The sequence below is a fragment of the Sorex araneus genome, chromosome 8 (genome assembly GCF_027595985.1).
Source record: "Sorex araneus isolate mSorAra2 chromosome 8, mSorAra2.pri, whole genome shotgun sequence".
Lineage (NCBI taxonomy): Eukaryota > Metazoa > Chordata > Mammalia > Eulipotyphla > Soricidae > Sorex > Sorex araneus.
Window position 1 is genome coordinate 8,640,366 of NC_073309.1, and position 24,794 is coordinate 8,665,159.

A 24,794-nucleotide genomic window follows, 5' to 3' on the forward strand; every position below is an offset into this window, starting at 1 on the left:
GATCACGGGGTGTTGTAAGTTGAGAAGTTTCATGGGGGACGCTCAGACTTCCAGGGAATTGGAGGTGGGGGGGCCCAGGGGCCATCTGCCCTGTCCCCGGCCGGGACATGGCTCCTTGGTTCCCCACATCTTGGTGCTCACACCTCTCCTGCGGCCTCTGTGACTGCCTCTGTGGCTGGGGCGCCACAGCCCGTGGTGCAAGCAGGAATGGGCTCTCTCGGGGCCTGTTTCTTCACTGTGTGGAAAGGGCCATGCCCCGGGCCACGTGCAGTGTGATGTCATCCCCGAGACAAGCCTGGGCCTCAGCTCTGCAGACACAGAAAGTGAGTCACCAGGGCCTAGAGAGGGTCTTGGGGGGAGGAGCTCCTGTGACAAGGGGGTCCTGTAGGAAGGGGGCTCCTGTAAGAGGGGCTCCTATAAGAGGGGCTCCTGTAGGAAGGGGGACTCCTGTAGGACACTCCTGGGTGTTCAGCACTTGCTCTGGTGTGTCATGTGGCCTTTGGCACTTCCCAGAACCCCCCAGTTGTACCAGGTTGGCATGACTCTGGCTCACACATTAGTTTCCTTGGTAACATCCATGTTCAGTGTTTACACCACATGGGGTCACAATGACGCCCCCTGATCAGGCTGGCTCTCCCTAGAGTGTGTCCAGGGTCTGTTCAGGCTCCGTGGCCGCAGGCTTGCCTCAGGTCTCTGGCCTCAGGCGGAGGTGGCACTTTCCCTATTGGTGGCAGGAGGGGAGGGGAGGAAGAAACAGGGGAGGAGGGGGGAGAGCAGGACAGGACCAGGAAGGGTGGGAGGCTCCCATCTCCACAGCATCATGGGTGACCCGGGGTGTTTGTCCCTCTAAGATATTCAGGACACGGGCTCTGTCATCCCCCTGCCTGGAACCAGCCCCAGGCTCAGAGCTTGACTTTGCTCAGAGACTGTGACAGGCGGGCATGTGCAGGGCCCCATGGGCGTGTGCGGGGGTTGGGGTGGGGGTCTGTGTGGGGCCCAGTGTGTGGGGGCGGGGGAGGGGCAGCCTGTGCAGGGCCAAGTGAGCCCGTGTGGGGCCCAGTGAGCAGTGGGGGGGTGGGGGTGGGGGGAGTGTATCCTCACATCTTCTGTAAAGACAGTGAAACAGTGAAGGTTGTTGTCTGTCACCATAAGCCCTTGTGGCCACCTCCTCCACGATCACAGAAATCTCCACCACCGGGTGGCTGGGCTCTTGCGTGGCCCTTGCCATGTGGCACAAGGGTGCAGGAGCAAAGGCTGCGGTGACTTTGGGGTCGCAGCACCAAACTCCTCTTACAGTTGCCATTGGGCCATGACACAGAGCAGTGGCCCACCTCAGGGACACTCAGGCCTGGGGGTTTCTGCCTTCATGGAGTGGGGGGAGGGGCGAGGCTGCCTCTGACGGGACTGGGGGTTCCCGGCCTCCTCTGATGGGGCTGGGGGTTCCCGCTCCTCTGACAGGACAGGGGGTCCCCGCTCCTCCCACAGGACTGGGGATTCCCGCCCCTCTGACAGGACTGGGGGTTTCTGTTCCCCTCAGGTGGGGCCTGAGGTTCCTGAGCTGACCCTGTTGTGGAGGGAGCAGAGGGAAGGTCGGGGCTTCAAACCCCCGCGACCGTGGGACGGGGCTTGTTCCCTGGGGTGGTTCCAGTTTTGGGTGAGGGCCTGGTCAGCTCCACGGGAGGTGCATGTGCTGGGGAACAACCGACCCCCCCCCACCCCTCAGATCTTCATGCTGAGAAGGTGGCAATGACCGGTTCTGTGGTGGCCTTGGAGCCCCTGGTCCTACTACTCCCTTGGTCTGGCTGCCTCACCCTACATGGCTTCGGAACGAACTCCTACACACCCCTCAGCATCCCTCTGGCACGCCCCCTTCATGAGCACCCTGGCCGCCATCCCTGTTGCCCTGCCCGCCAAGCTGTTGTCACTGCTTTGCACAAAGTGCTGGGCCTGCCACCTTCGCTCCCACTGAGACCCCCTCAGGGACAGGGACTGGGCCCCGTGCCTACTCTTGCCGGCGGGTGGGACTGTCTGACCTGAGACGTGGTGCGTGGGGACAGCCATGCTGCGGCTGCCTCTGAAGTGCCTTCAGTGCTGACCAGGCTTGTCCCAGACGGGAACTTGGTCCCACAGCGCTAGGGTTCCCGGGAGGAGGAACACTGTGACTGGCGTGTCCCCACCTCCCGGTCTCCTCAGGAACGAGGAGACTCAGGGTCTGCACCTGTGGAATTTGGGGGACTGAACCTTTCTCACCAAAAGTCTGTAAAGGTCCAGCTCAAACACACAATGTTTCCCTTTCCAAGCTTTTGGGCAGCCTGAGATGTCAGGGTCAGTCTGGCTTTGAAAAAAGTTCTGCTGTTGCATTGGCCGGGAATCGAACCCGGGCCTCCCGCGTGGCAGGCGAGAATTCTACCACTGAACCACCAATGCTGCTGCTGCGGGAGGGTGTGAACGGCTCCCTTTCAGCCCAGTCCCGCCCAGGTCTGTGCTGATTCACAGGAGAGGGACTGGCCAAGCTGCCACCGCGGGCAGGGGAGGGATGCGAGAGAAGGGAGCAGAGAGAGACGCGAGGTTGCCGGGGGACCTCAGGACAGGGAGGGATGAAGGCCAGGCCTGCGCTTGGCAGGAGCAGTGGCAGGAAGCATGTTGGGACTCGGGGCCGCTTCCTCCCCTCTGCTGTGTGGGTCCTCCCCGCACACCCGCACGTGTGAGCTGAACTGTGTCCGTCCACGGGTGTCACCCCAGCTTGCTTCCCGGGACTGTCCGGGGCTGAGGCACCTCACGCGTCCCCTTCCCAGTGAAAGGTGCAGGGGGCTTGTCCCACAGCCTGAGTGCCTCTCCAGGTGTCTCGTGGTCCTGGGGGATGGCAGAGGACCGGGCTCCCTCCTAGCAGTCGGGGGGTGGGGGGGGGCCTTTGAGGGGAACTGAGCCAGGGGTGGCAAAAGAGCAGTTGCATTGGCCGGGAATCGAACCCGGGCCTCCCGCGTGGCAGGCGAGAATTCTACCACTGAACCACCAATGCACAGTCACTGCTGGCCCATTTGTCACTTCTTGTCTGGGTGCTGCCCCCGTCATCATCAGGGAGTTCTAGAAGATCCTGGGCCTCGCCTGGCTGGTTTGTGCAGTTCAGTGATGTCGCACCACCCTGCTGCGCCTCAGGCTCTGGAGCCGTCCCAGGGCAGGGACAGGGACGCCTGCCCGGAGCCCCTCTGTCCCCACGTCTGTGCTTAGGAGCCAAGCCCGTGGGAAGCGTCCCTCTGACATGCGGGTGCAGCCCCCCAGCCTCTCGGACCGTCACCACAGAAAGGTGCCTCTGCCGCCCTGGACTGTCCTCGGGACACGGCCACGGCGCGGCCCACGGCACGGGCAGGTGCCTGCAGCAGGGCCACCCGCACGGTCCCCCTCTCCTGAAGCGCCTGTCTCCCCAGTGAGCCCGGGGCTCGGGTCAGGGCCGCGCCTGACCACAATTGGATTCTCCGGGCCCCCACCCCGCCAGGCTGCCCACACCCCTCACGACCCTGCTCCCCTCACCGCCTCCCCACAGCTGCTCCCATCCCACTTCTGAGAGCAGCCCCTGACCAACCGCCCTGCACTCTCCTCACCCGAGACCCTCGAGACCTTCACTCTCCTCACCCACGACCCTCACTCCCCTTACCCGCGACCCTCGCTCTCCTCACCCACGACCCTCACTCTCCTCACCCGTGACCCTCGAGACCCTCACTCTCCTCACCCGCGACCCTCGCTCACCTCACCCGCGACCCTCGAGACCCTCACTCTCCTCACCCGCGACCCTCACTCTCCTCACCCTCGACCTTCGAGACCCTCACTCTCCTCACCCGCGACCCTCAAGACCCTCACTCTCTCCCGCAACCCTCACTCTCCTCACCCAAAACCCTCACTCTCCTCACCCACGACCCTCAAGATAAAGCCAAGTGGGGGTGGGATTTGCTGGAAGCATGTGCCAGAGCGCTGATGCCCAAGAGTGTGTGTGGGGTGTCTGTGTGGCTCCCCGAGATAGGGGGGATCCTCTGCATGTCCCGAGTGCGGCCTGCTGGTGTTGAGCCGACTCTCTTCTTCAGTATTTTATTCTGGGGGCTTGTCATCTCTGATGTTGCTGGGGGACATGTGATGCCAGGAACCCAGCCCGGCTCCCTACAGAGCACGCGCTCCTGGCCTTTGAGCATCTCCCTGGCCTTCTCAGCTCTCAGGGCCACTTACCATGCTGGGCTTAAATGCGAAGGGGTGCCCCCCCCTTCTCCCCTGTTAAACTTCTCCCCAATAGTGCTTGAAGGCCTGAGGCCAGCTCCAGAGGGAAAGACTCATCCTGATCCTGGGTGCAGGTCTGAGGGTTTCAGAGCCCATGACACCAGGCTATCAGGGCCAGGCTGCGTCAGGGGTCTGTGGAGGGTGGGTGCAACTCAAGGCCTCATGTCCAGCCTTCTGACCCTCCTCCCTGGGCCCCTTTGGAAGATGATGACCTGGTGACTCCCTTGCCACCCCAGATGGCAAGTGGGAGGTGGGAGAGAACTCTCTGGAAAGGTCAGGCTCAGTGACCAGGCCAGCAGCAGGAGGTGGAGATGGGAGTTTAGCAGGTTGACGCTGTGGGTGGGGCCAACGCACATGTCCCCTGGGGACATTAATGGAGCCACTGGATGGATCAGCCCTGGGAAAGGCTGGGGAAGCCACACACTGGGAAGCCTGCCGTCCTGATCACTGCCCAGGACAGCAGAGGCTAGAGGCCTGCATGCCTAGCGGGGTTGATCCCAGGGGGCTCCGGCAGATGTGAATTCTAGAGCCTCCAAATTTTTTAAGCCAGGGCCAGAGAGAGGGCAGGGTTCAGTTAAAGTTGATTGCCTGCAAGGCAACCAACCCTAGTTCTGTCCCCGTCACTGCATATGGTCCCCTGAGCACCGCACCTGGAGTAATTCCTGAGCACAGGGCCAGGAGTGGTCCCCAGTACTACTGGGTGTGATCACCCCCTCAAATACTCCACAAAAAATCAAACTGACGAAAGCAGACCCTCTGGGGGTGGGTATGGACAGTGTCACCTCCCAGGGTGCTGCTGAGCTGTCTGAGGCCTCTCAGCCCTGTCCGGGGTTTAAGCTGCCGGTCACTTCCCTTCTGAGCAGCATCCCTGCGGTGACCCCAATGGATGGTCTTGCAAACAGGAAACGCTTACTTTGGGGCTAGAGTGACAGCTCAAGGGTTAGGTGAGAGCACAAACCTAGCAATAGGGAGACCCTGCCGAAGCATGCGGGGGCTGTATGCTGGCCCTGCCCCTAGCTCTCCTGCCTGTGACCCTTATCCAGAAAAGGTTCCTTTGGTGCCGGAGATGCAGAAAATGAGAAGGGCTGTTAGGAAAGTGCTCTTGCCGCTCAGGGGGTGGTCAGGCAGTCGTGGCGCAGCCCCCAGAGTTTCTGACCTGGTGTGTCCAGGTTCTGCTGCTGGCCCTGGACCCCTGGGAGCTCACTTCTTGGAGCTGTGTTCTCCCAGGCCTCCTCCCTCTCTGCCAGGGAGGGTAGGGATGGGGGATGTGGAGGCAGGGGGAGTCTCGGTCATAGGGGTGTGTGGGTGCGTGTGCAGACCCTAAGCCAGTCCCAAGCAACCTTCACTCCACAGGCTGGGGTGAGGGGGAGGGGCTGGGCTGGGCTGTGCCCCCTCCCCGCCCCACCCTGCCTCCTGCGGAGCTTGCATGGTGCTGCCCTTAAGCAGGAGGGCAGGGGTAGGGGTGCTGGGGAGACCCCATGTGGTGCCGGGGATGGAACCTAACTTGGCCACGTGCAAGGCAGACGCCCTCCCGCTGGACTTTGGCTCTGGTCACTGCTGTTTGGGTTTTCTTAAAACAGGTCCACCAGCCTCCCGGCCTATCTGGCGGAGGGGAAGCGTCTCTGGGTAGAACGGGGTGATTCTCAGCGAGGGGTTGGGGAGCAGGGTTGTCCGTGTGTCAGACTGTCTGGGGTTCAGAGGAGGGAGGTGCTAGGCAGGTGCCCGGTTTCCCTTACTGCCGTCTGGTGGTCGCTGGGAAAAGGGGGACTTAATCGGCTTTTCGAGTATGTGAGCAGAAATCCAACCTGGAGTCAGAACAGGGCAGTGTCTTGGGCCCTTCCAGCCCCCCACAACACCCCGCCGGGACTATGTGGTATGCGAGGGGGATCCCGTGTCACAGACAGACCGAGGACAGGCACCTTGGGGGTGGACCGGGAAGCTCAATGCAGAGCGCTGCCCTGTTTGGTGGTTAAACAAGTTTACTGGGAGGACACATGGCAGACGAGGGGCCCTGGGTGGGGGCGCCCTAGGGCGTGATGCCCTTCAGGTAGTACACCCACTGCACGCCCGTCTCGTTGCTCTCGCTCGGGGGGCACGACACGATCAGCTTGCTGGTGATGGGGACCTTGCTGCCCGAGGGGTTGCCCTCGAAGGAGATGGCGATGTTGTTGATCTTCTTCGGGCGCATGAACTCGACGGCGCGGATGGAGAAGGCGGGGTGCTCCACGGCGAAGGAGAAGGTCACGGGTTGGTAGAAGATGTTCTTGAAGGGGATGAGGATGTTGTAGCCCGCGCGGATCAGGAAGGGGCCCTGGGGCTTGGGGGGCAGGGCCACGCCGAAGAGGGGGATGACGTACTCCCCGCCCAAGAGCGAGGTCAGCTGCAGGAGGCCCTTGGTCTCCCCCAGGCGGCTGGGCTCGAAGTAGACCTCCACGCTGACCTCCGTGCCCCCCTGGGCCCCCGGGGGCGCGATGATGACTTTCTCCACGTGGAAATCCGGACAGTCGGTCTGCAAGGGGACAGGACACTTGGCTCAGCCAGGCCCCCCACCCCCGAGGGCACGCTGGCCGGCCACCAGCCCCTCTGTTACCGGCTAGGCAGGGCGAGGACGAGCCGGGTTCAAGATGCCCCTGGGAAACCTGGGAAGAGTGGACGCTGCTCCCCATCTTCCCATTTGCCCAGTGGGGCCAGACGTGCAATCCCTGGACCCAAAGACCCATGGGACATCACTGGGAACCACCTTGTTGGGGGGTGGTGGTGTTGGGACATACCAGGTGGTGCTCAGGGCTTACTCCTGGCTCTGTGCTCAGGGATCACTACTGGTGGTGCTCAGGGAACCATATGGGGCGCTGGGATTGAGCCTGGGTCGGTGGTGTGCCAGGCTAGTGCCCTGTCCACTGTCCTATCTCTCCGGTCCAGGGAGCCATTCTTTTTCTTTTTTCTGGTTACATCCAACAGTACTCAGAGGTTACTCCTGGCGTGGCACTCAGGAATTACTCCTGGTGGGCTCAGGGGACCACACGGGATTATGGGGTGCTGGGGATGGAATCCGAGTTCAAGGCAAGTGCCTTACCCACCCCCCAGGGAGTCATCCTTGTCCGTGTGGACCGAAGCTTCGGCAGGTGCCATACTGGTCCAACACACACTGTCAGCGAGGGCAGCACGCGCCTGCCCACACCTGGGCCCTGAGCTCGCCCATCTTGCTGGATAGTCTGGAGCCTGCGCAGGCCGCGAAGCTTCTACTCAGCCCCACTTGGAGCATGTGTGGGGGAGCCCGGCTCTGGACGTGCCCAGTGGGAGCTTTCGGGTTAGAGGCAGCGCTGGGGTCCCTGACATTCCCGCCCTGGCCCCTGGCCATGTCCTGCCCACAGTCCTGAGCCTGGCCCTCACCCTGCAGTAGTGCCCGGTGCTCACCCTGCAATACCACCCAGTGCTCACCCTGCAGTAGTGCCCAGTGCTTACCGCGCAGTAGTGTCTGGTGTTTACCCTGCAGTAGTGCCCGGTGCTCCCCCTGCGGTAGTGCCCAGTGCTCACCCTACAGTAGTGCCCGGTGCTCCCCCTGCAGTAGTGCCCAGTGCTCACCCTACAGTAGTGCCTGGTGCTCCCCGTCCAGCAGTGCCCAGTGCTCCCCCTGCAGTAGTGCCCAGTGCTTCCCCTGCAGTAGTGCCCAATGCTCCCCCTGCAGTAGTGCCCAGTGCTCACCCTACAGTAGTGCCCAGTGCTCCCTGTGCAGCAGTGCCCAGTGCTCCCCCTGCGGTAGTGCCCGGTGCTCACCCTGCAATACCACCCAGTGCTCACCCTGCAGTAGTGCCCAATGCTTACCGCGCAGCAGTGTCTGGTGTTTATCCTGCAGTAGTGCCCCGTGCTCCCTCTGTGGTAGTGCCCAGTGCTCACCCTACAGTAGTGCCCGGTGCTCCCCGTGCAGCAGTGCCCAGTGCTCCCCCTGCAGTAGTGCCCGGTGCTCACTCTGCAGTAGTGCCCGGTGCTCCCCCTGCAGTAGTGCCCAGTGCTCACCCTACAGTAGTGCCCAGTGCTCCCTGTGCAGCAGTGCCCAGTGCTCACCCTGCGGTAGTGCCCAGTGCTCACTCTGCAGCAGTGCCCAGTGCTCCCCCTACAGTAGTGCCCAGTGCTTCCCCTGCAGTCGTGCCTGTTGCTCCCCCTGCAGTAGTGCCCCGTGCTTACCCTGCAGTAGTGCCCAATGCTCCCCCTGCGGTAGTCCCCCATGCTCCCCCTGCGGTAGTGCCCAGTGCTCCCCCTGCGGTAGTGCCCCGTGCTCACCCTGCAGTAGTATTCCGTCTTCTGCCGGGTATAGTTGATGAACTTGGCAAAGATGCTCTGGCTGCTGCCCAAGACGGCCTGGAAGTAGACAGGCTTCTCGGGCAGGGCGGGCAGGGCCTTCAGGCTGAGCTCGTACAAGTAGTAGCCCAGGTCACTGCTGTGCAGCGTCAGCTTCCCGAAGGACTCGCCAGCCTTCAGGGGCTGGAACTCGAAGGAGAGCATGCTCTGGAAGAGAGGCCCTGGGCTGTGGTGACTGGTGACGCCGGCCACTGCAGCCCGTAGCCCCAACTCCCTCCTGGCTTTCTCCAAGCTCAGGTGTTTTTAGATCTGGGATCTTCGGGAACCAAAAACCAGGTACTAGATCCTCTCAGGGGCTGCTCGGTCTCTGCTCTGCGTCCCTCACTGAAAAGTGTCCTGGCTCCCACCTTTGTGGGGAGGGTGGGTGGGGGTGGTGGGCGTGCTCCTCCTCCGGGCACTCCCAGTGAAACAAAAACAAAAGCCCGATGACTTGTCATCACAAAACCATGGGGACAGGTTAGAGGCAGGAAGAGGTGGTGGTTTAGCTGCCTCTGTGGACACTGGAAGGTGAGAGACACAGCCGGAGGCACCGAAATCAAAGCGGTGGCTGGTAAGGGACATGGAGGAGGTTCCAGAAACAGACACAGAGTGTGGGAGCGGTCTGCAGAGACTCCCCCAGGTACACCAGAAAAGGGATGGTGGGGGTTAGCTTAGGGTGGGGCGCAGGGCATGGGGAGGGCCTTCACCCTCCATTTCATACTCTGGAAATCAAAATTCTATTTTTTTTTAAATCACAAGTAGGTATTGTTCCTTTTAAAAGATAACTTGTCTTCATTGCCAATAGGACAGAGGATGTGATAAAAGCTGTAGATATTTCCCAGAATGGAGTATAAGCAGGTCAGGGGACATTGGTGGAGGGACGCGGACATGCTGGCCTGGGTTCAAACACCCTGTGCCTGAGATTCTACTGTCAACAGTGTGGAGATCACGATGCCTAAATAAAATCTGGGGCAAAAATTTAGATGGCTCTTCAGGGAAATAGTTTGGTAAAATGAGCGTACACACACACACACACACACACACACACACACACACACACACACACACACCCTAGCATGAAATTAATCTTTTTTTTTTTTTTTTTAGGTCACACCTGGCAATGCACAGGGGTGACTCCCGGCTCTGCACTCAGGAATTACCCCTGGTGGTGCTCAGGGGATCATATGGGATGCTGGGAATAGAACCTGGGTTGGCCGCGTGCAAGGCAAATGCCCTACCCACTGTGCTATCGCTCCAGCCCCACATGAAATTAATCTTAAGATATTGGGCTGGAGCGATAGTACAGTGGGTTGGGCAGGGCCTGAATCCTGCCCACGTTTGCCTTGCACGTGGCCGACCCGGGTTCAATCTCAGGCATCCCACATGGTCCCCCAAGCATTGCCAGGAGTAATTTCTAAGTGAAGAACCAGAAGTAACCCTCGAGCATTGCTGGGTGTGACCCAAAAAGTGGAAAAAAAAAGGAAGAAAAGATAAAGAAAACCCAGAGTCCTATAAGCATTAGAGGAACACCACCAAGAGTCAAACATTTGACCCGAATGTAATTCCAGGAGCACCACCCTCTCCATGCCAGCGCCACGGGGCAGTCTGTTTTCAGTTCTAAGTTTGGGGTAACATACATTCCTGAAAGAGTCTACAGACTTCATATAACCCCAAGCAAAATCCCAACAGTTGTTTGTTGGAGGATCTTGACAAACCGGTTGAGAAACTTACAGAGAAACGCCAGGGACCAGGGATAAGTGAGTCAGGGCTTAACATACAACTGGACTGAGCTGTCACGAGCGGGCATCAAACCTACCTAAGTCAGCGCAATGTGGACAGCCTGGGAAGGAGGCTGTTACCACACGGGAGAGTCCAGGCCCGGCTGGACACGATGAATTTTACAAAGGCCCCGTCGAGCAGCAGGGGAAGATGGTGTTTATGGGGAAGAGTCGGAGATGATTCGGTCACTCAGGGAAATGCCAAGCACTCTCTCACTTCATCTCACACACCCAAATTCCAGGTTTGGGGCATGAGGGTCATGGCTGCAGCTTGGAATCTGCCCCGGCCCCCAGGCCCCTGCCAGATGCACAGATTGGCTGGGTGAGCGGCAGCTAGAACCAGCCAAGTGAAGAGGAACACCCAGTCCAGCCCCCAGGTATGTGTGGGGCCCGAAGAGGGGTTCACACTCATGGCCCTCAAAACACACCCAGCATGCAGGCAATGTACCGGTGAGCACCAAAAGTCTGACATTTGGTCAAATGGGTCAAGTGTGTTTCACACCTTTGTTTCCAAAACAAAACCCAAACCCAAACCAACCCTTCAAACTGGAGGACTTTTTTGAAAACTGGATGATAAAACTTGGGTGATAAGCGAGTCGCCACAAACTCCAAGAACTGAAATACTAGGGAATATGCTCTCTGACCAAGAGTTATTTAAAAATTCAGAGTGAGAAAATTCCAGATATTTGGAAAGTTAGTGATGATGAAATAAATCACTGCCCAGAAAATTGGGCGTGCTGGAGTTAAAAAGTACTTAAGAGAGATGTGTAGTCTTAGGTGGATAACTTGGAAAATAAAGAGTACCAGAAGCTAAAGTTTTATTTTAGCAATTAGATAAAGCACCGGTGATGCACAGGAAGTAGAAGGAAGAGAATAATAAAGATAAGTGAAGAGAAGGAATCGAGCAACTGTGAGAAGCAGCCCTCTGAGAAGGGCCCGGCAGCCCGAGCAGCTCGGGGCTCTGGGCGCACTGCGCCTGCGCTTACTATTGATCTGAGAACAAACACACTATCAAAGTCTCCAGGGACTCATCACAGGGTGTAAATCACGGGCAGGTGATCCCCTCATGAAGAACATTCCAGACCTCAGTGACTTCAAGGAAGACAACATTTTAGTCTTTTTTGGGGGGAGCCCCGGCAGTGCTGAGGGTTTACTCCTGCTCTGTGCTCAGGGCTTGCTCCTGGAGACTCTCAGGGGGCCATCTGCAGTGCCGGGGATCGAACCCAGGCTGCCCAGGTACAAGGCAAGCACCTTACTTGCTGTTGTACTATTCCTCTGGCGCCATGATTTCAGTCTCCTCGAGACATTCACAGAATCCAGAGTAAGATGAAACCTTCAACGCCTTTTTTTTTTTTTTTTTGCTTTTTGGGTCACACCTGGCGATGCACAAGGGTCACTCCTGGCTCTGCACTCAGGAATTACCCCTGGCGGTGCTCAGGGGACCATATGGGATGCTGGGAATCGAACCCGGGTCGGCCGCGTGCAAGGCAAACGCCCTACCCGCTGTGCTATCACTCCAGCCCCCCAAACCTTCAACGCCTTTTCTACGGCTCGCTAAACTGACGCCTGGATTGGAGTAAGGGCAAGGAAGCCCGTGGCCCATCCTTGCGTCCGAACACAGATGCGAACCTCCAGCTATGGCCCAGCTGAAATCCAGCTGCGTGTAGAGAGCAGAGAAGATCACAGGGTTTTTGCTTTGCACGCGGCCGACTTGGGTTCAAATCCCAGCATCCCATATGGTCCCCTGAGCACCGCTAGGAGTAATTCCTGAGTGCAGAGCCAGGAGTAAACCCTGTGCATCGCCAGGTGTGACCCAAAAACCAAAAAAAAAAAAAAAGAATGGTGGTCATTGGTTTTCATTTTTGGGCCACACCTGGTGGTGCTCAGGGATTATTCCTGGTGATGTTTGGGGGATCATAGGCCAGGTTAGGGATTGGACTGTGGTCGGCAGCCTGGAAAGCAAGCACCTAACCCCCCTGTACAGCTCCAGACAGCAGTAACTTTTAGGAGTGCGAGTGTTGGGACTGGAGAGAGGTTTCTGGGGTGATGTTAGTGTTTTATTTTATTTCTTGGTGCGGGTATGGGATTGTGCAGATATTTGCTTCCTGTTTGCTTAAGCAAACCCAGTGAGATGCATGTATATATTTGTACTTATATTTTTTAGCATGCACTCACTTTCTGTAGGGGTTTTATAATTCCCTACAGAAAAACCTCAGACAAGAGGGTCCAGGGGTCAGGGAGACAGCGCACTGCGCATGTGCAGGAAGGGCTGGGCTCCAGCCCGGGCACTCGATAGTCCCCTGAGTCAGGAGTGGTCCCCATGGCCTGCTGGATGTGGACCCCACAAACAAGAGAAATAACAAGGAATGAAAGAGAACAAAGCAGCCGGCAGATTCTGAAGGTGGAGGGAGACTGAAGAGAGCAGAGGGGACAGGTCAGGAGCTGCAGGTGGAGACGGGAAAGAGATTGTGCTGGACTTGGACCGTGAGAGTTTGGAGCAAAAAACTGGGGAGCAGAACATGTGCCCCTGCCCACTTGGGGCATGTTGAGCACAGGGCGGCAGGCGCGCGTGCGTGCCCAGGGGCATGGCCCACCAGCCTGGCTTCCTTCCCACCGCCGCCAAATAGATTTGTCTTTCACACCTAAGAGAAACGAGCAAACTCCTTCAAAGCCAACATGAGAAACGAGCGGAGCCCCAGCTCGGCGTCAGCGCGGGGAGACGGGGCGGCCCTGGCTGGGCCCGTACCTCGGAGTTGCCGGGCATGGTGAACTGGGAGGGCAGGCTCACGTCGGGCAGCCTGCAGTCCACAGAGAAGGTCACCGAGTAGGGCAGTGGGTTCTCCAGCTTGATGGAGGCCGAGGTGCTCTGGCGGACCGGGCTCACCATCTCGATGGTCCTGATGACGCCCGATGGGATGGCCTTGAAGCTCACGGTGTAGAATAAGTACTCAGAGGTCTGCTCATTCCGGAAGATCACCTGGGGGGCAGGCCATCACAGGGGGCTCGCTGGGGTCCTCTAGCTCAGCCCAGGGGCCTGAACCAAGAGAGAGGGACCACCCCTTCCCCCACCACATGTCTGAACGCCACCGTCCTACATTAGTTTGGATCAATATATAAGCATTTGGGGTATATTTTATTTTCCCTACTGTCTTCTTAGCTGTATTTATTGATTTACTTTTGCTATTTAGGTGATACCCAGCATTGCTCAGGGGTTACTCATGGCTCTGCACTCAGGAATTACTCCTGGTGGTGCTCGGGGGATCTACTGCTGTACTATAACTCTAGACCCTATTCTTTTAATTTTTTGTTTTTGTTTCTGGGCCACAGATGGTGGTGTTCAGGGCTTACTCTGGATCTGCATTCAGGGATCACTCCTGGTGGCTTGGGGAACCATATGGGATGCTGAATATTGAACCTGGATTGGCTGCGTGCAAGACAATCACCTTACCTGCTGTGCCATCTCTCTGGCCCCAGTAGTGTAATTATCTGAGTTCTGTCCCTCTCCCTTCACTAGACTGTGTATTCCTTGAGAACTGACCCTAGCTGTGGACGCTGAGGTGTGATAGCATTAAGCAGTTTTGTGGCCTATTTGCTCACAGGGGATTCCTGAACAAATGAATGAATCAGAAGAGAAGCTTGAGGTGAACAACCCAGTTTGTGTGCCTGCTGGATGGTGCATGCTCAGTCCAAGGTGGACATATCAGAGAATGGAACTTTGATTTGCACAGTGACCTGGTGCTGGCCAGTCTGGTGTGATCTGCCACATAAGGGTTTTCAGCATATTGCTGCCTTGAAGCCTTGGCTGGCCCTGCAGGTCAGTCTCATCTGCAAAGGGCTGGCAACCCTGAATGGCCAGTGGTCAGCCCACCGGGACAAGGAGGAGCTGGCCATCAGAGGATGTCTCTATCCCCTAAGAGCAGGTGGTCAGCTCCCAGCCAGACTGCCACAGTTTCAGGTCACCTTTGCGGAGTACAGGCCTTCCTTGTAGGAGTAGAAGTTCAGCTTATAGTCCTTCTTAGCCCCGGCCTGCACGTCAATGTAGTCAAGGCCCTTGAGGGTGACGCTGAGGTCGGCCTTCTCTGGTTTCACCATTTCTACGATCACACGGAATCTGTGGGAGCACAAGGAGAGAGGATGGAGCGAATGGGAGGTTGGGAGGGAAGGCAAAGGCTCTTTGTGCCCGGATGCAACAAGCACGTTTCTCAGGATTGACACGTTCCCAGCATCCACTGTGCTGAGCGGGGGAAACTCTGAAGACTCAGTGGCCAGCCAAGCCCACGCATGTCACCAAACCGTCTCTCACTGGGAGCTCCCCTGCCTCCCAATTTCCCCTCGAGGCGCTGATGGTGTGTGTGTGTGTGTGTGTGTGTGTGTGTGTGTGTGTGTGTGCGCGCGCGCGCGCATGATTGTGTGTCCTCCTTCTGCTGTCCCCACCCCTCACCTCTGAGGCTTGTTGAGCCAGTTGCTGATGGACAGGAGCTCAGTGTAGGGCGTCTTGCAGGGCACCTCGCGGTAGACATTGGCCACGGCCTTGGGCTGCTCGGAGGTCCCATGCAGCGCGTAGAGCCAACCGGTGCCATCCGGGAGCGGGAAGAAGAGGCTGCCCTGCGGAGAAGCAGCAGTGGGCTCAGAAGCCCTTCCTGCACCCACCGTCTGGAGGTGCCGCGGGGCCGGTGCAGACGCTGCAGAGCAGCAGGTGCGAGAGCTCAGGAAACCGTGTGGAGTTACCAAAATCTCTGTGCGCGCATGAATGACTTTGTGTGTGCATGAGTGTGTGAGTGCATGCAAGTGTGTATGAGTGTCTGTGCAACTATGAGTGTGTGCAAGAGTATATGAGTGTGTATGTGTGTGCTAATGTATGAGTGTCTATGTGAGTGTACATGTGTCTTAGTGTGTATGAGTGTGTGAGTGAGTGTATGTGCAAGTGTGAGAGCATATGTGTGAGTGTGTGATGTGTGTACAAGTGTGTATGTTATCTGAGCATGTATATGAGTGTATGTGCATGAGTGTGTTAGGTAGTATGAGTATGTATGAGGTATATGTGTGTGAAGTATGTGAGCATCTGAGTATGTTAGTATGTGTGTAGGAGTGTGTGTATGAGTGTGTGCTAGTGTGTATAAGCATGTGAGGTGTGTGTGAGTGTATGTGTTTATGTGTGAGTATATGAGCATGAGTGTGTGCGAGTGTTTGTGTATGATCATGTGAAGTGTGGGTGTATGAGTGTGTATGTATGCAAGAGTGTGTGCATGAGCATTAGTGTGTGTCTGAGCGGGAGGTGTGTATGTGCAAGTGTGTGTTTATGAATATGAGTGTGTTAGCTTGTGAGGGGTGTATGTGAGTGTGTGTATGAAAATGAGTGTGTGAGCTTGTGAGGGGTGTGTGTGTGTGTGTGTGTGTATGAACATGAGTGTATGAGCCTGTGAGGTGTGTGTACATCTGAACCAGGAGTCTCCCCTGGGCATTATAGAAGCTCCTCATGCACGTGCCCCTGAGAACCCCGTGTGACAGGCTGACATTCAGCAAGCAGGGAGGCTGTCACAGTCCGGTCAGCATGGCGCTCAGGAAGACCACCGGGAGGCCGAATGAAGTGAAAGGCTGTGAGCAGCAGATAAACAGGCAGACGCGAGCCGGCCTGGGCAGCGGAGGCAGAGGAGGTTGGGAAGAGGAGAGGAACGGCACAGTGGCTGGGGAAGTGGATGGAAGATTGGAGTCTCTGCAGTTCAGCTATGCTGGGCAGCTGCTTCATCCGGATTGTTTCAGATGAGTGCCTGGATGAGGCAGCTTCGGATGGGCTATGAGTGTGAGTCTGTTGTTCCAGCGTGTGTGTGTGTATGTGGGGGGGGGTCTCCTCTGTTCCAGTAGTGTTCGCACCCCCTAACCCCCCACCCCAATCTTTCTCCTGATTTCTGCCCTGTGCTTCTGTCCTTGGAGCACTCTGCCCTTGGAGCATTCTGGAAAACCAGAAGCGGGGGGGGGGGGTGGCGGGGGGCAGGCACCTGGCCTACCTGATGTTTGCGGTTCTCCACGTTCATAGTGCGGGGCTTGTAGGTAATCTCATAGGGCTTATTTTGCTGATGCGGCTCCAGAGTGATGAACTCGGGCCCCTCCCAGTGCTCGCCTTCAAAGATGGGGTGCAGGTTCCAGGTCTTGTTGGTCCGGTTGGAAAGCAGGATGGTCTGTGTGTGCTTGGAGCGTACCTGGCAGGTGAAATTCACCACCTGCAAGAAAATGACAGTGCCCAAGGGTCAGGGCACGTGCCTGGGTAAGGGAAGGGCTCAGGCTGGAGGCAGAGGCAAGTTCTGGTGTGGTGCATACAGTAATTTGGCTGCAGCTGCTGGGGGTGCTGTGTGGTGTGTGTGTGTGTGTGTGTGTGTGTGTGTGTGTGTGTGTGTGTGTGTGTTGAGTCACACCTGGCAGAGCACAGGGGTTATTCCTGGCTCTGTGCTCACAGTGACCCCTAGTGGTCTAGTGCCCGGGATCAAACTGGGGTCGGCAAATGTCTGACCTCCTGTACCATCTCTCTGGTCTCAGTCTAGCAAAAATTTTATTTTATTTTATTTTTTTTTTTTTTATTTTTAATTTTTTATTGTGGAAAGTTACAAAGTTACAAAGTTTTCAGGTTTAAATCTCAGTTATACAATGCTCGAATACCCATCCCTTCACCAGTGCTCATATTCCACCACCAAGAATCCCAGTATACTAGCAAAAATTTTAAAGGCCGAGAAACTGGGTGAGATCCTCAAAAGGTTAACTGCATTTTGAGAAAAGAAGAAAGCTAAAGACTAGTTTCTGACTGGCACCCTCCACAATAAAGCCCCGGAAAAGGTGAGGGAAAGCAGCAGCATGTGACCAGGGAGGGCAGCCTTCCGGAAATCACGTGATGAAAGTGGATGGAGGGGGGAGGGACTTGCTTAAGGTGTCAGACACTACTGAAAGATCAAATAAGATGAGGTGCAAGTGTAGTATGTGTGTTTTGGGGGAGGGAGGGAGCTGGGCATTGGATTTAATAATGTGGATAGTGTGATATCAGTAAGAAAAGAGTTAAATAGATTAATGACTAAAATAAGACTTCAGCAATAGATATATCTATGTATGAGCTATTGGTTTCTTAAAGGAAAGTGCAAAGGCAATTCAGTGGAGAGATGATCATGTTTTTCAACAAATGGTGCTGGAACTATTGGATCTCTGTACAAAAATCTAATCAATTTTGGTTCATAACTTTCACTACAAAGGATAACTTTAAACAGGTCAAAGATCTAAATTCAAACTTGTGCCTTTAACGTAGATAGATTTCAACTGACCCTTCAATAAAGAAGAGACATAGATGGCAAGTAAGTACCTGAAAAGACACTTTACAACATAAGGTATTAAATGAAAAACCACAATAGATATAACTATTATGTATTAGAATGGCTAAGATTAAAACAAATCAAAACAACCTGCCATATCAAGTGTTGGTGAGCATGAATGTTAGATGTTGCTGGTGGAAAAGTGAAATGGCACAAGTTTGGGAAAATGTTAAGTTCTTCAAAAGGTAAGCTGGGCTGAGTATGTGAGTGGTAGCTCATGTCTTTCTTTTTCTTTTCATTTTCTTTCTTAAGAGTTTGGGCCACACCTGGCGGTGCTCTGCACTCAGGGATCACTGGGCTGGGCTCAGGGGACCATATGTGGTGCCGGGGATGGAATCTGGGCCTGCCACTTGCAAGGCAAACACCCTACCCTGCTGTATTATTGCTTTATCCCCAAGCACATGCCTTCCATATGTGGGCACCTGGGTATGATCCCTGGCATCGTGGCAACAATAACAATCTTACTAGAAAGGTAAACACACCTACCCTATAATCCAGACATTCCATCCCTAGGCATTTGCTAAGACAATGAGAACATGTTCTTGCTAAAACATATCAATCATGCTCAGGAAAAAATGTCTGATTCTATTTGCATCACATTTAAAAAAATTTTTTGGGCCACACCTGGCTATACTCAGGGCTTACTTCTGGCTCCACACTCAGGGATCACTTCTGTTGGTGGTCGGGGACCCTATGGGGTGCTGGGGATAAAATTCTAGTCGGTTTGTAAACAAGGCAAGTGCCTTAACCCCTGTACTATTTTCCTAGTTCTTGTGTCACATCTGAACAGAAATCAAAATCACAAAACCAAGAGGAAGAAGAATAGGCGTCATTTTATCATAAGCATGTTGTTGGAAAAACAACCAACACACCTTTCTTAGGGCTCTGGGGACAGGGCCTACACCAGAGAGGAAGAGGAAGGAATTCACACTTCACACACTGCTCAGGACAGACTTCTGTCTAGCCAGAGAGATGAATGCTACCTTGGCTGAGAAGTTAATGCTTGAGCTGGTTGCAGGAGAGTGAGGAGGAATAAATGAAATGAGAAGGGAAAGTGATTATTCCTTCAGTGAGGACAGCATGAGCAAAGGCCCCGTGGCAGGAAGGAGTAGGTCTATATAGTCCAGGTGGCTCTGAGGTAAGGACTGAACAGAGTCACTTGTTCATAAAAGGTCCAGCAGAGGCCACTGTGGGGGCCTCGCCCTGTTCCTCAGCAGCACCCACTGACCTCTTTGGCTGCAGGTAGTCCCACACATATTCCAGACAGGGTCAGGCTCAGAGGACTGGAGCCCTGGATGTAGCAGAGCAGCTGTTTGCAGAGACTCTCCTTGCCCACCTCCGTGGGGTGGTAGGTCACTTCCAGAGAGACATCTGTGCCCGCGGTGATGTAGCCTTCTTCCGGGGTGATGGAGAAGTGGGGCTCAAATCTCTTGACGTCCCATCTAAACCTTTTCCAAGACAAATGAAAAGCAGGAAACTGGTCTATTAACATTGTGTGTGTGTGTGTGTGTGTGTGTGTGTGTATGTGTGTATGCGCATGCACACAGGGAAGGGGGGGCGGGAAGGGGTCCGCATTGCTGAGAACGGGAAATTGTCTTCACTTTCAGCTGGGAGCTTCATCTGTGTGTATTCCCTGGACCCAGTGAGGAGAAGATCTCGAGGCAACAGAGGTGGGTGGGACCAAGGGCCAAGGTCACTCCTGGGTAAGCTGAGTCAGCTCCTGCCGCGAGCAGCGCAGTGTGAGAGACCTGTGGGGAAGCTTAGGAGGCTGGGCAAAGGGGCTTGGCTTGTGAAACCCAAGGGGACCTGGGCCCAGGGCATTGGCCGGGCGTGCTTGGAGGCAGGGGCACCTTTGCCCACCTAGCGCCCAGGTCTCCAGTGTTTTGCAGGAGGATGCGCCGCGTGGCCTGGGTCTGACACACGACGGGCCCGAAAGAAAGATGGTCCTGGTCCAGGGAGATCTCCAGGGCCTGGCAGCAGCCGCTGATCAGGAAGAGGGGGCGCAGGAGCCCCAGGCACTCCATGAACACCTCCTCCGAGAAGGCGGGGACGCGCTTCTTCGGGGCGAAGGTGACTTGCAGCTTCCTCACTTCTCTGGGCTTCAGGGTGAGGTTGTGGAAGGGGTCCAGGCTTATGACCTGGGCAAAGAACAAGGACAAGCCACTTCTGAGGACGGGGGCGTGGGGTGGGGGGCAGATCTTCCGTGGGTTCTCTCTCACGGTAAGTTACTTAGATGACCCAGGACTTCCTCCAGGCTGGGGGCTGGCCCGGTGTCAGTCCAGCCCCTAAAAACCCATCTGCAGATTTCCAGGGTGCGGCCTGGCCCTGGGCACTGTGCTGGCGGAGACGAGAGTCCAGGCTCCTTCCAGGCAGAGCTCAGGAAAGTGCCCTGGGTGGGCTGGAAAGAGCTGAGGGCTGGAGCGAGGCGTGGCAGCGGGAGGCTCTGGTGAATATCGGATCAGAAGCAGCTTTCAGGACCCTGGGAACTGAGCACCTCCACCGCTACCCCTGCAGGGCCAGAGGCTCGGGAACAGGGACCCGGGTTGAGAAACTGCAGCAGAAAAGTGACTGTGGTGCTTTCTCATCGTAGCCACATGGGCGTGACCACAGGGTGGTCCCCCCCCCAGGGTCCCGGTGCTTGGCCTGAATAGGTTACATTGGGGGGCTGGAGAGAGCGAATAGCAGGAAGGGTGCTCGCCTTGCACACAGCCAACCCGGGTTCAATCCCCAGTATCCCACACGGTTCCCTCGGCACCCTCAGGAGTAATTCTTGAGCGCAGAGCCAGGAGTGGCCCCCAAACAAACAGTAAAAAGGTCAAATTGGTTGGACAAACTATCGGGCCAGGAGCCACCAGGAGCGAGGACTTTAGCTGGGATGGAGAAGCAGAGGGAAGCCCTCTCTCTGCAGGGGCAAATGGGGGTGGGCTGTCAGGATGCGACACCCACTGGGTCTCTCCTTCGGCTTCGCACAGCCATGTTTTCTCACATTCCCACCTGGGCCACGCCGCTCCAGCCGCACAGAGTCACATCGCGCTTTCTCGAGGGGACCCCGGGGACCCTCCCGCTCCCATCTGCCAGGGCTCCCCGAGGCTCACACAGCGGGTTCCTTCCCGTGCATCAGTCAGGAGGAGGACAATGACCTTGAGCGGCTGTCCCCTTAGGTGGTCAGTGGCACACATGGGATGTTCTGAGGAGGGTGTGGCACACTCGGGGCCCGTCAATGTGACGGCGGGGTCACCACACCCGCACCTTGGATTCCTGGAGCTCGGGGGTGGAGAACATGAGGGAGCAGTTGAAGGTGACCGGGGCCAGGCTGCTGTTCAGGATGGACACCACCTTCTTCACGACCTGCCCGGGGTGGACGGCGCCCAGCTTCACCACTCGGTTGGGGGGGTCTGAGACTGTGATCTGCGGGATTGGGAAGAGAATGGGGAGAAGGTTTGCTCGTGAGTCAATGAGGGGACAAACTCGGGGTCTGGCCACTGGCTGGATGTCCCCATTATGGGGACATCATCCGCATGGGGGTGCTCAGAGTACGCACACATCCTGGACCCAGCGGACTGGGGGGCTTCCAGGGATGGCAACAGAGGGGCAGGGACTGGGGGTGGGTCTGAGCAGGGTGGGTTAGGGAAGGAGGCCGCCGTGGGGCACTCTTGGCCCAGGGCATGGAGCTGGGGAGGTCAGAGGAGCTGAGTCGGGAGGGGTCAGGGTCCATTCCCAGGTGAGTGGAAGGAGGCCAGCATAGGGACCCAGGCACACGTGTGTTTCTGGAGAGGCGTTGGAAGAGGCCAGAGGTCAGGCTTGGGGACAGGAGTGAGGGCGTGGCTGTGGGCGGAAGGAGTGAAAGTGCCCTGAAGTCCTCATCTGAAGCACCGGTGGGAAGGGGGTTGGGAAGGGTGAGAGTGGGGCACCTCCCTGAGTGTCGCCCCTTCAGCTCAGTTTGGGGGACCCCCAATGTCTCCCCCTCAACTCGGTTTGGGGGATCCCGACGCCTCACTTTCAGCTCGGTTCCTCTCCCTCTGATCTCCACGAGCTGCTGGGAGAGCCCGTTGATCTCAAAGGGGAGGGTCTCCCGGTAAGCGACGCTGTCTCGCGGGTAGAAGGTGATGGGGATCTCCAGCGTCTTGCCCGGCTTGATCACGTCCCGGTGGAAGTTCACCTCGAGGTGGCTGGTGTTGGTGTACAAGCAGTCGATGCTGGGGGAAAACCGGGAGATGATTTCTACGCTCTGAAAGGCAGCCTGGCAGAGGGACGGACGGACGGACGGACAGACGCACGGTCAGGGGCTCTGGGAGCTGGGCACGAGGGGCCTCCTGCTCTGCTGGCCTTGGACCTCAGAGTTTAAGCGCAGGAAGGGACCTCCGCTTCAGCCTCTCTGCCGGGCACTTCCTGGGCTGACCCTCTGCTCACTTTGCCGCGTCTGACTTTTCTCTCGGGATAGTGTGGCTCAGGGTTGGGCCCACCATCACGAGGGGGAAGGTTTCCCAGGCAACTGGCTGGCTAAACAGTGTGAGGGGAGGGCGTGCTCTGGAGCTGAGGTCTGGGCTCTGTCACTAAGTCAGGTGATGCGGCAGTTACTGAGCCCACCCCCTTGGGCCTCTGGCTCCATGACCGTAAGACGAGGGTGGTGAGAACCGACACGTTAGGCTGTTGGGAGCAGTAAATGCGATGACACAGGCTGACAGTCACGAGGAGCTAGAGGACATGTTCCAGAGAGCTGCTGTTGCTGTTGTTATTATTATCATTATTAATTGCTCAGCTAGGAATTTCCAGAGATCAAGTACACCCTACTTGCTGTGGGCAGGAGGTCACCCCTCTCTCCAATACCTGCTGGATCGTGACCCCCCCGGAGTGCTACCGGGAGGGGACTCTTGTTTTCCACTTCACATAGGACACAGGCCGAGATTTTCACCAATGTGCCGAGGTCTCAAAGGGAGAGAAGAGCTGGGATCTGAATGGGTTGTCTAATATGGTACCCACTAGCATGTGATACTTATTTAATCAAAATTAAATGAAATAAAATGATTTCTTCAGAAGTACTAGCCTCATCTTGGGTGCCCAGCACCTCCCCATAACTGTGTGCTGCCTTCTAGGGCCAGTGTAACTGAGTAACATTTTATTTATTTATTTATTGCTTTTTGGGTCACACCCAGCGATGCTCAGGGGTTACTCCTGGCTTTGCACTCAGGAATTGCTCCTGGCAGTGCTTGGGGGACCATATGGGATGCCGGGGATCGAACCCGGGTCGGCCGCGTGCAAGGCAAACGCCCTACCCGCCGTGCTATCGCTCCGGCCCCTGAGTAACATTTTAAACACAGAACAAAGTGCTGTGACTCCTTTGTTTGGGGGATAGTGGGGTCACTCCTGGGCACCATGTGGCGCTGGTGATTGAATGTGGGGTTCCTGCATGCCAAGCCTGCACTCCCGCCTGTGGAGTCATCTCCCAGCCTTGATCTCCAGACTCTGACCAGGCAACAGTGCTCCAGACCAGCATCCAAAGATTCTGTTGCATCAGCTGGAATAGAGCCCAGAATTCCCGACTGGAACATTCCATACAGGGATGTGCAGAGACCACGCTTAGGCGCAGTACAGACCAATGGCCTCATTGCAAGAGGGTCAGCCCAAGAAATTCACTTTTGAACTCTCCAAACCTCAGTGTCCACATCTGTCACAGGGGGAATAAGCCACCAACCTCTCATGGGGTCATCTGGTGGGGGAAGGTGTTCAGTGGGTAGCCTGGGGCCAGGTCAGTATTAGCGATGGGGTAGGGCCTACTGGGGATTCCTGCCCACCTATGCCTGACTTGTCCCTAGAATCTCTCTTTTCTGTGTTGGCAACATGTCACCCGTGTGGGGTTTCCAGGGTTCACAAGTTGCTGCAGAACCATCTGGCAGCTCGGGGGAGAACTGCTTACCTCATGGCAGTTTCGTCCTTGTTGGAGATAATCAGGTTTTGTTTGTAGGGGGGCATGCCTGCCTGGTAGATGAAGCAGGTGCCAAAGTTGTAGCTGGTGAAGGAGAAATGGATGGCGGGGACCACGACAGAGCCTATGATGCTACACACGAATGTCGGCCCATGGCTGATCTGCGGGGAGGGAACACGGGGTGGGGCTTCGTGAGTAAAAGGAGAACAACAAAGCATGGACAAGGTCGACGCGGTCTCCAGGTGCAAGGAAATACGACTCAGCCAAGGAAGCGAAGGCATCTTGCAGCCAGAGGGGGATTATGCTGAATGACACACACTGGAAGAAGAAATGTGAATATTGGATGGTCTTGCTCAGGGGGACCTGGAGAAGTTGAGCAAGGGGACAGACTGAACCAACAAGCCTCAAACCCTTGGTCTCAGCCCGCAGAACCAAGATGCAGACAGGGAGAGGGACACACTGATCATCTCCACTGCTCCACCTGCATGTTCACGGGCTTTCCTCTGCTCCGAGTCTGTTTTAAATAGTCGAGTTCAAGGCTCCGTCAAGTACGTCCAACAGCTGAGCTTTATCGGGGATGGTGTCCATTGGCTGCTCCCCAGTATGTACCAACACACTCTCGTTTCTTTCTAGGCCTCATGGGTTATACTTTTTTATTTTTTGACATTATTTTTCTAGTTGTAGCTTTTGGATCCCATCTGGTGGTGCTCAGGGCTTATTCTTGGCTCTGTGCTCAGGGATCACTCATGGCAGGCTTGGGGGACCATACGGGGTGGCCACGTTGCAAAGCAAGCACCCTACATGCTGGACTACAGCTCCGGCTCCGCCTCATGGTTTTTTTTTTTTCTTTTTGGGTCACACCTGGCTCTGCACAGGGGTTACTTCTGGCTCTGCACTTAGGAATTATCCCTGGTGGTGCTCAGGGGACCATATGAGATGCTGGGAATCGAACCCGGGTCGGCCGTGTGCAAGGTAAACGCCCTACCCGCTGTGCTATCGCTCCAGCCCTGTCCACCTCATGGTTTTAAACTGGAAATTGGGAGATTAAAGTAACACAATATGGCCACTCCAGCAGTGGGTCCCCCCGCCTGGCTTGGAGTCACTCTGTATGTTTCTTGGCAGAGCCACTGCTGACAGGTACTGCAG

The 24,794-nt window shown here is 56.3% G+C and overlaps 1 protein-coding gene and 2 non-coding genes across 3 annotated transcripts in view; all 3 read right to left on the bottom strand.

Annotated features, from left to right (window-relative positions):
* Positions 1–2,356: 2,356 nt before the first annotated feature.
* Positions 2,357–2,427, bottom strand: TRNAG-GCC (transfer RNA glycine (anticodon GCC)). Its single transcript has one exon. It is a non-coding gene; the product is annotated as a tRNA-Gly (tRNA).
* Positions 2,428–2,948: 521 nt separating this feature from the next.
* TRNAG-GCC (transfer RNA glycine (anticodon GCC)) lies at positions 2,949–3,019 on the bottom strand. Its single transcript has one exon. It is a non-coding gene; the product is annotated as a tRNA-Gly (tRNA).
* A 3,217-nt stretch (positions 3,020–6,236) lies between these two features.
* The window catches only part of HYDIN (HYDIN axonemal central pair apparatus protein), a 273,502-nt gene continuing 254,944 nt past the window's right edge, over positions 6,237–24,794 (bottom strand). Inside the window, exons 76-86 of the mRNA XM_055145713.1 lie at positions 23,640–23,809; positions 21,723–21,921; positions 20,975–21,133; positions 19,586–19,863; positions 18,954–19,173; positions 16,382–16,594; positions 14,818–14,981; positions 14,337–14,487; positions 13,123–13,353; positions 8,542–8,766; positions 6,237–6,772 (exon numbers count right to left, since the gene is read on the bottom strand). Of these exons, the coding sequence (XP_055001688.1) occupies positions 6,290–6,772; positions 8,542–8,766; positions 13,123–13,353; positions 14,337–14,487; positions 14,818–14,981; positions 16,382–16,594; positions 18,954–19,173; positions 19,586–19,863; positions 20,975–21,133; positions 21,723–21,921; positions 23,640–23,809 (2,493 nt within the window). The 3' untranslated portion in view covers positions 6,237–6,289. The remainder of the gene's footprint in view (positions 6,773–8,541; positions 8,767–13,122; positions 13,354–14,336; positions 14,488–14,817; positions 14,982–16,381; positions 16,595–18,953; positions 19,174–19,585; positions 19,864–20,974; positions 21,134–21,722; positions 21,922–23,639; positions 23,810–24,794) is intronic.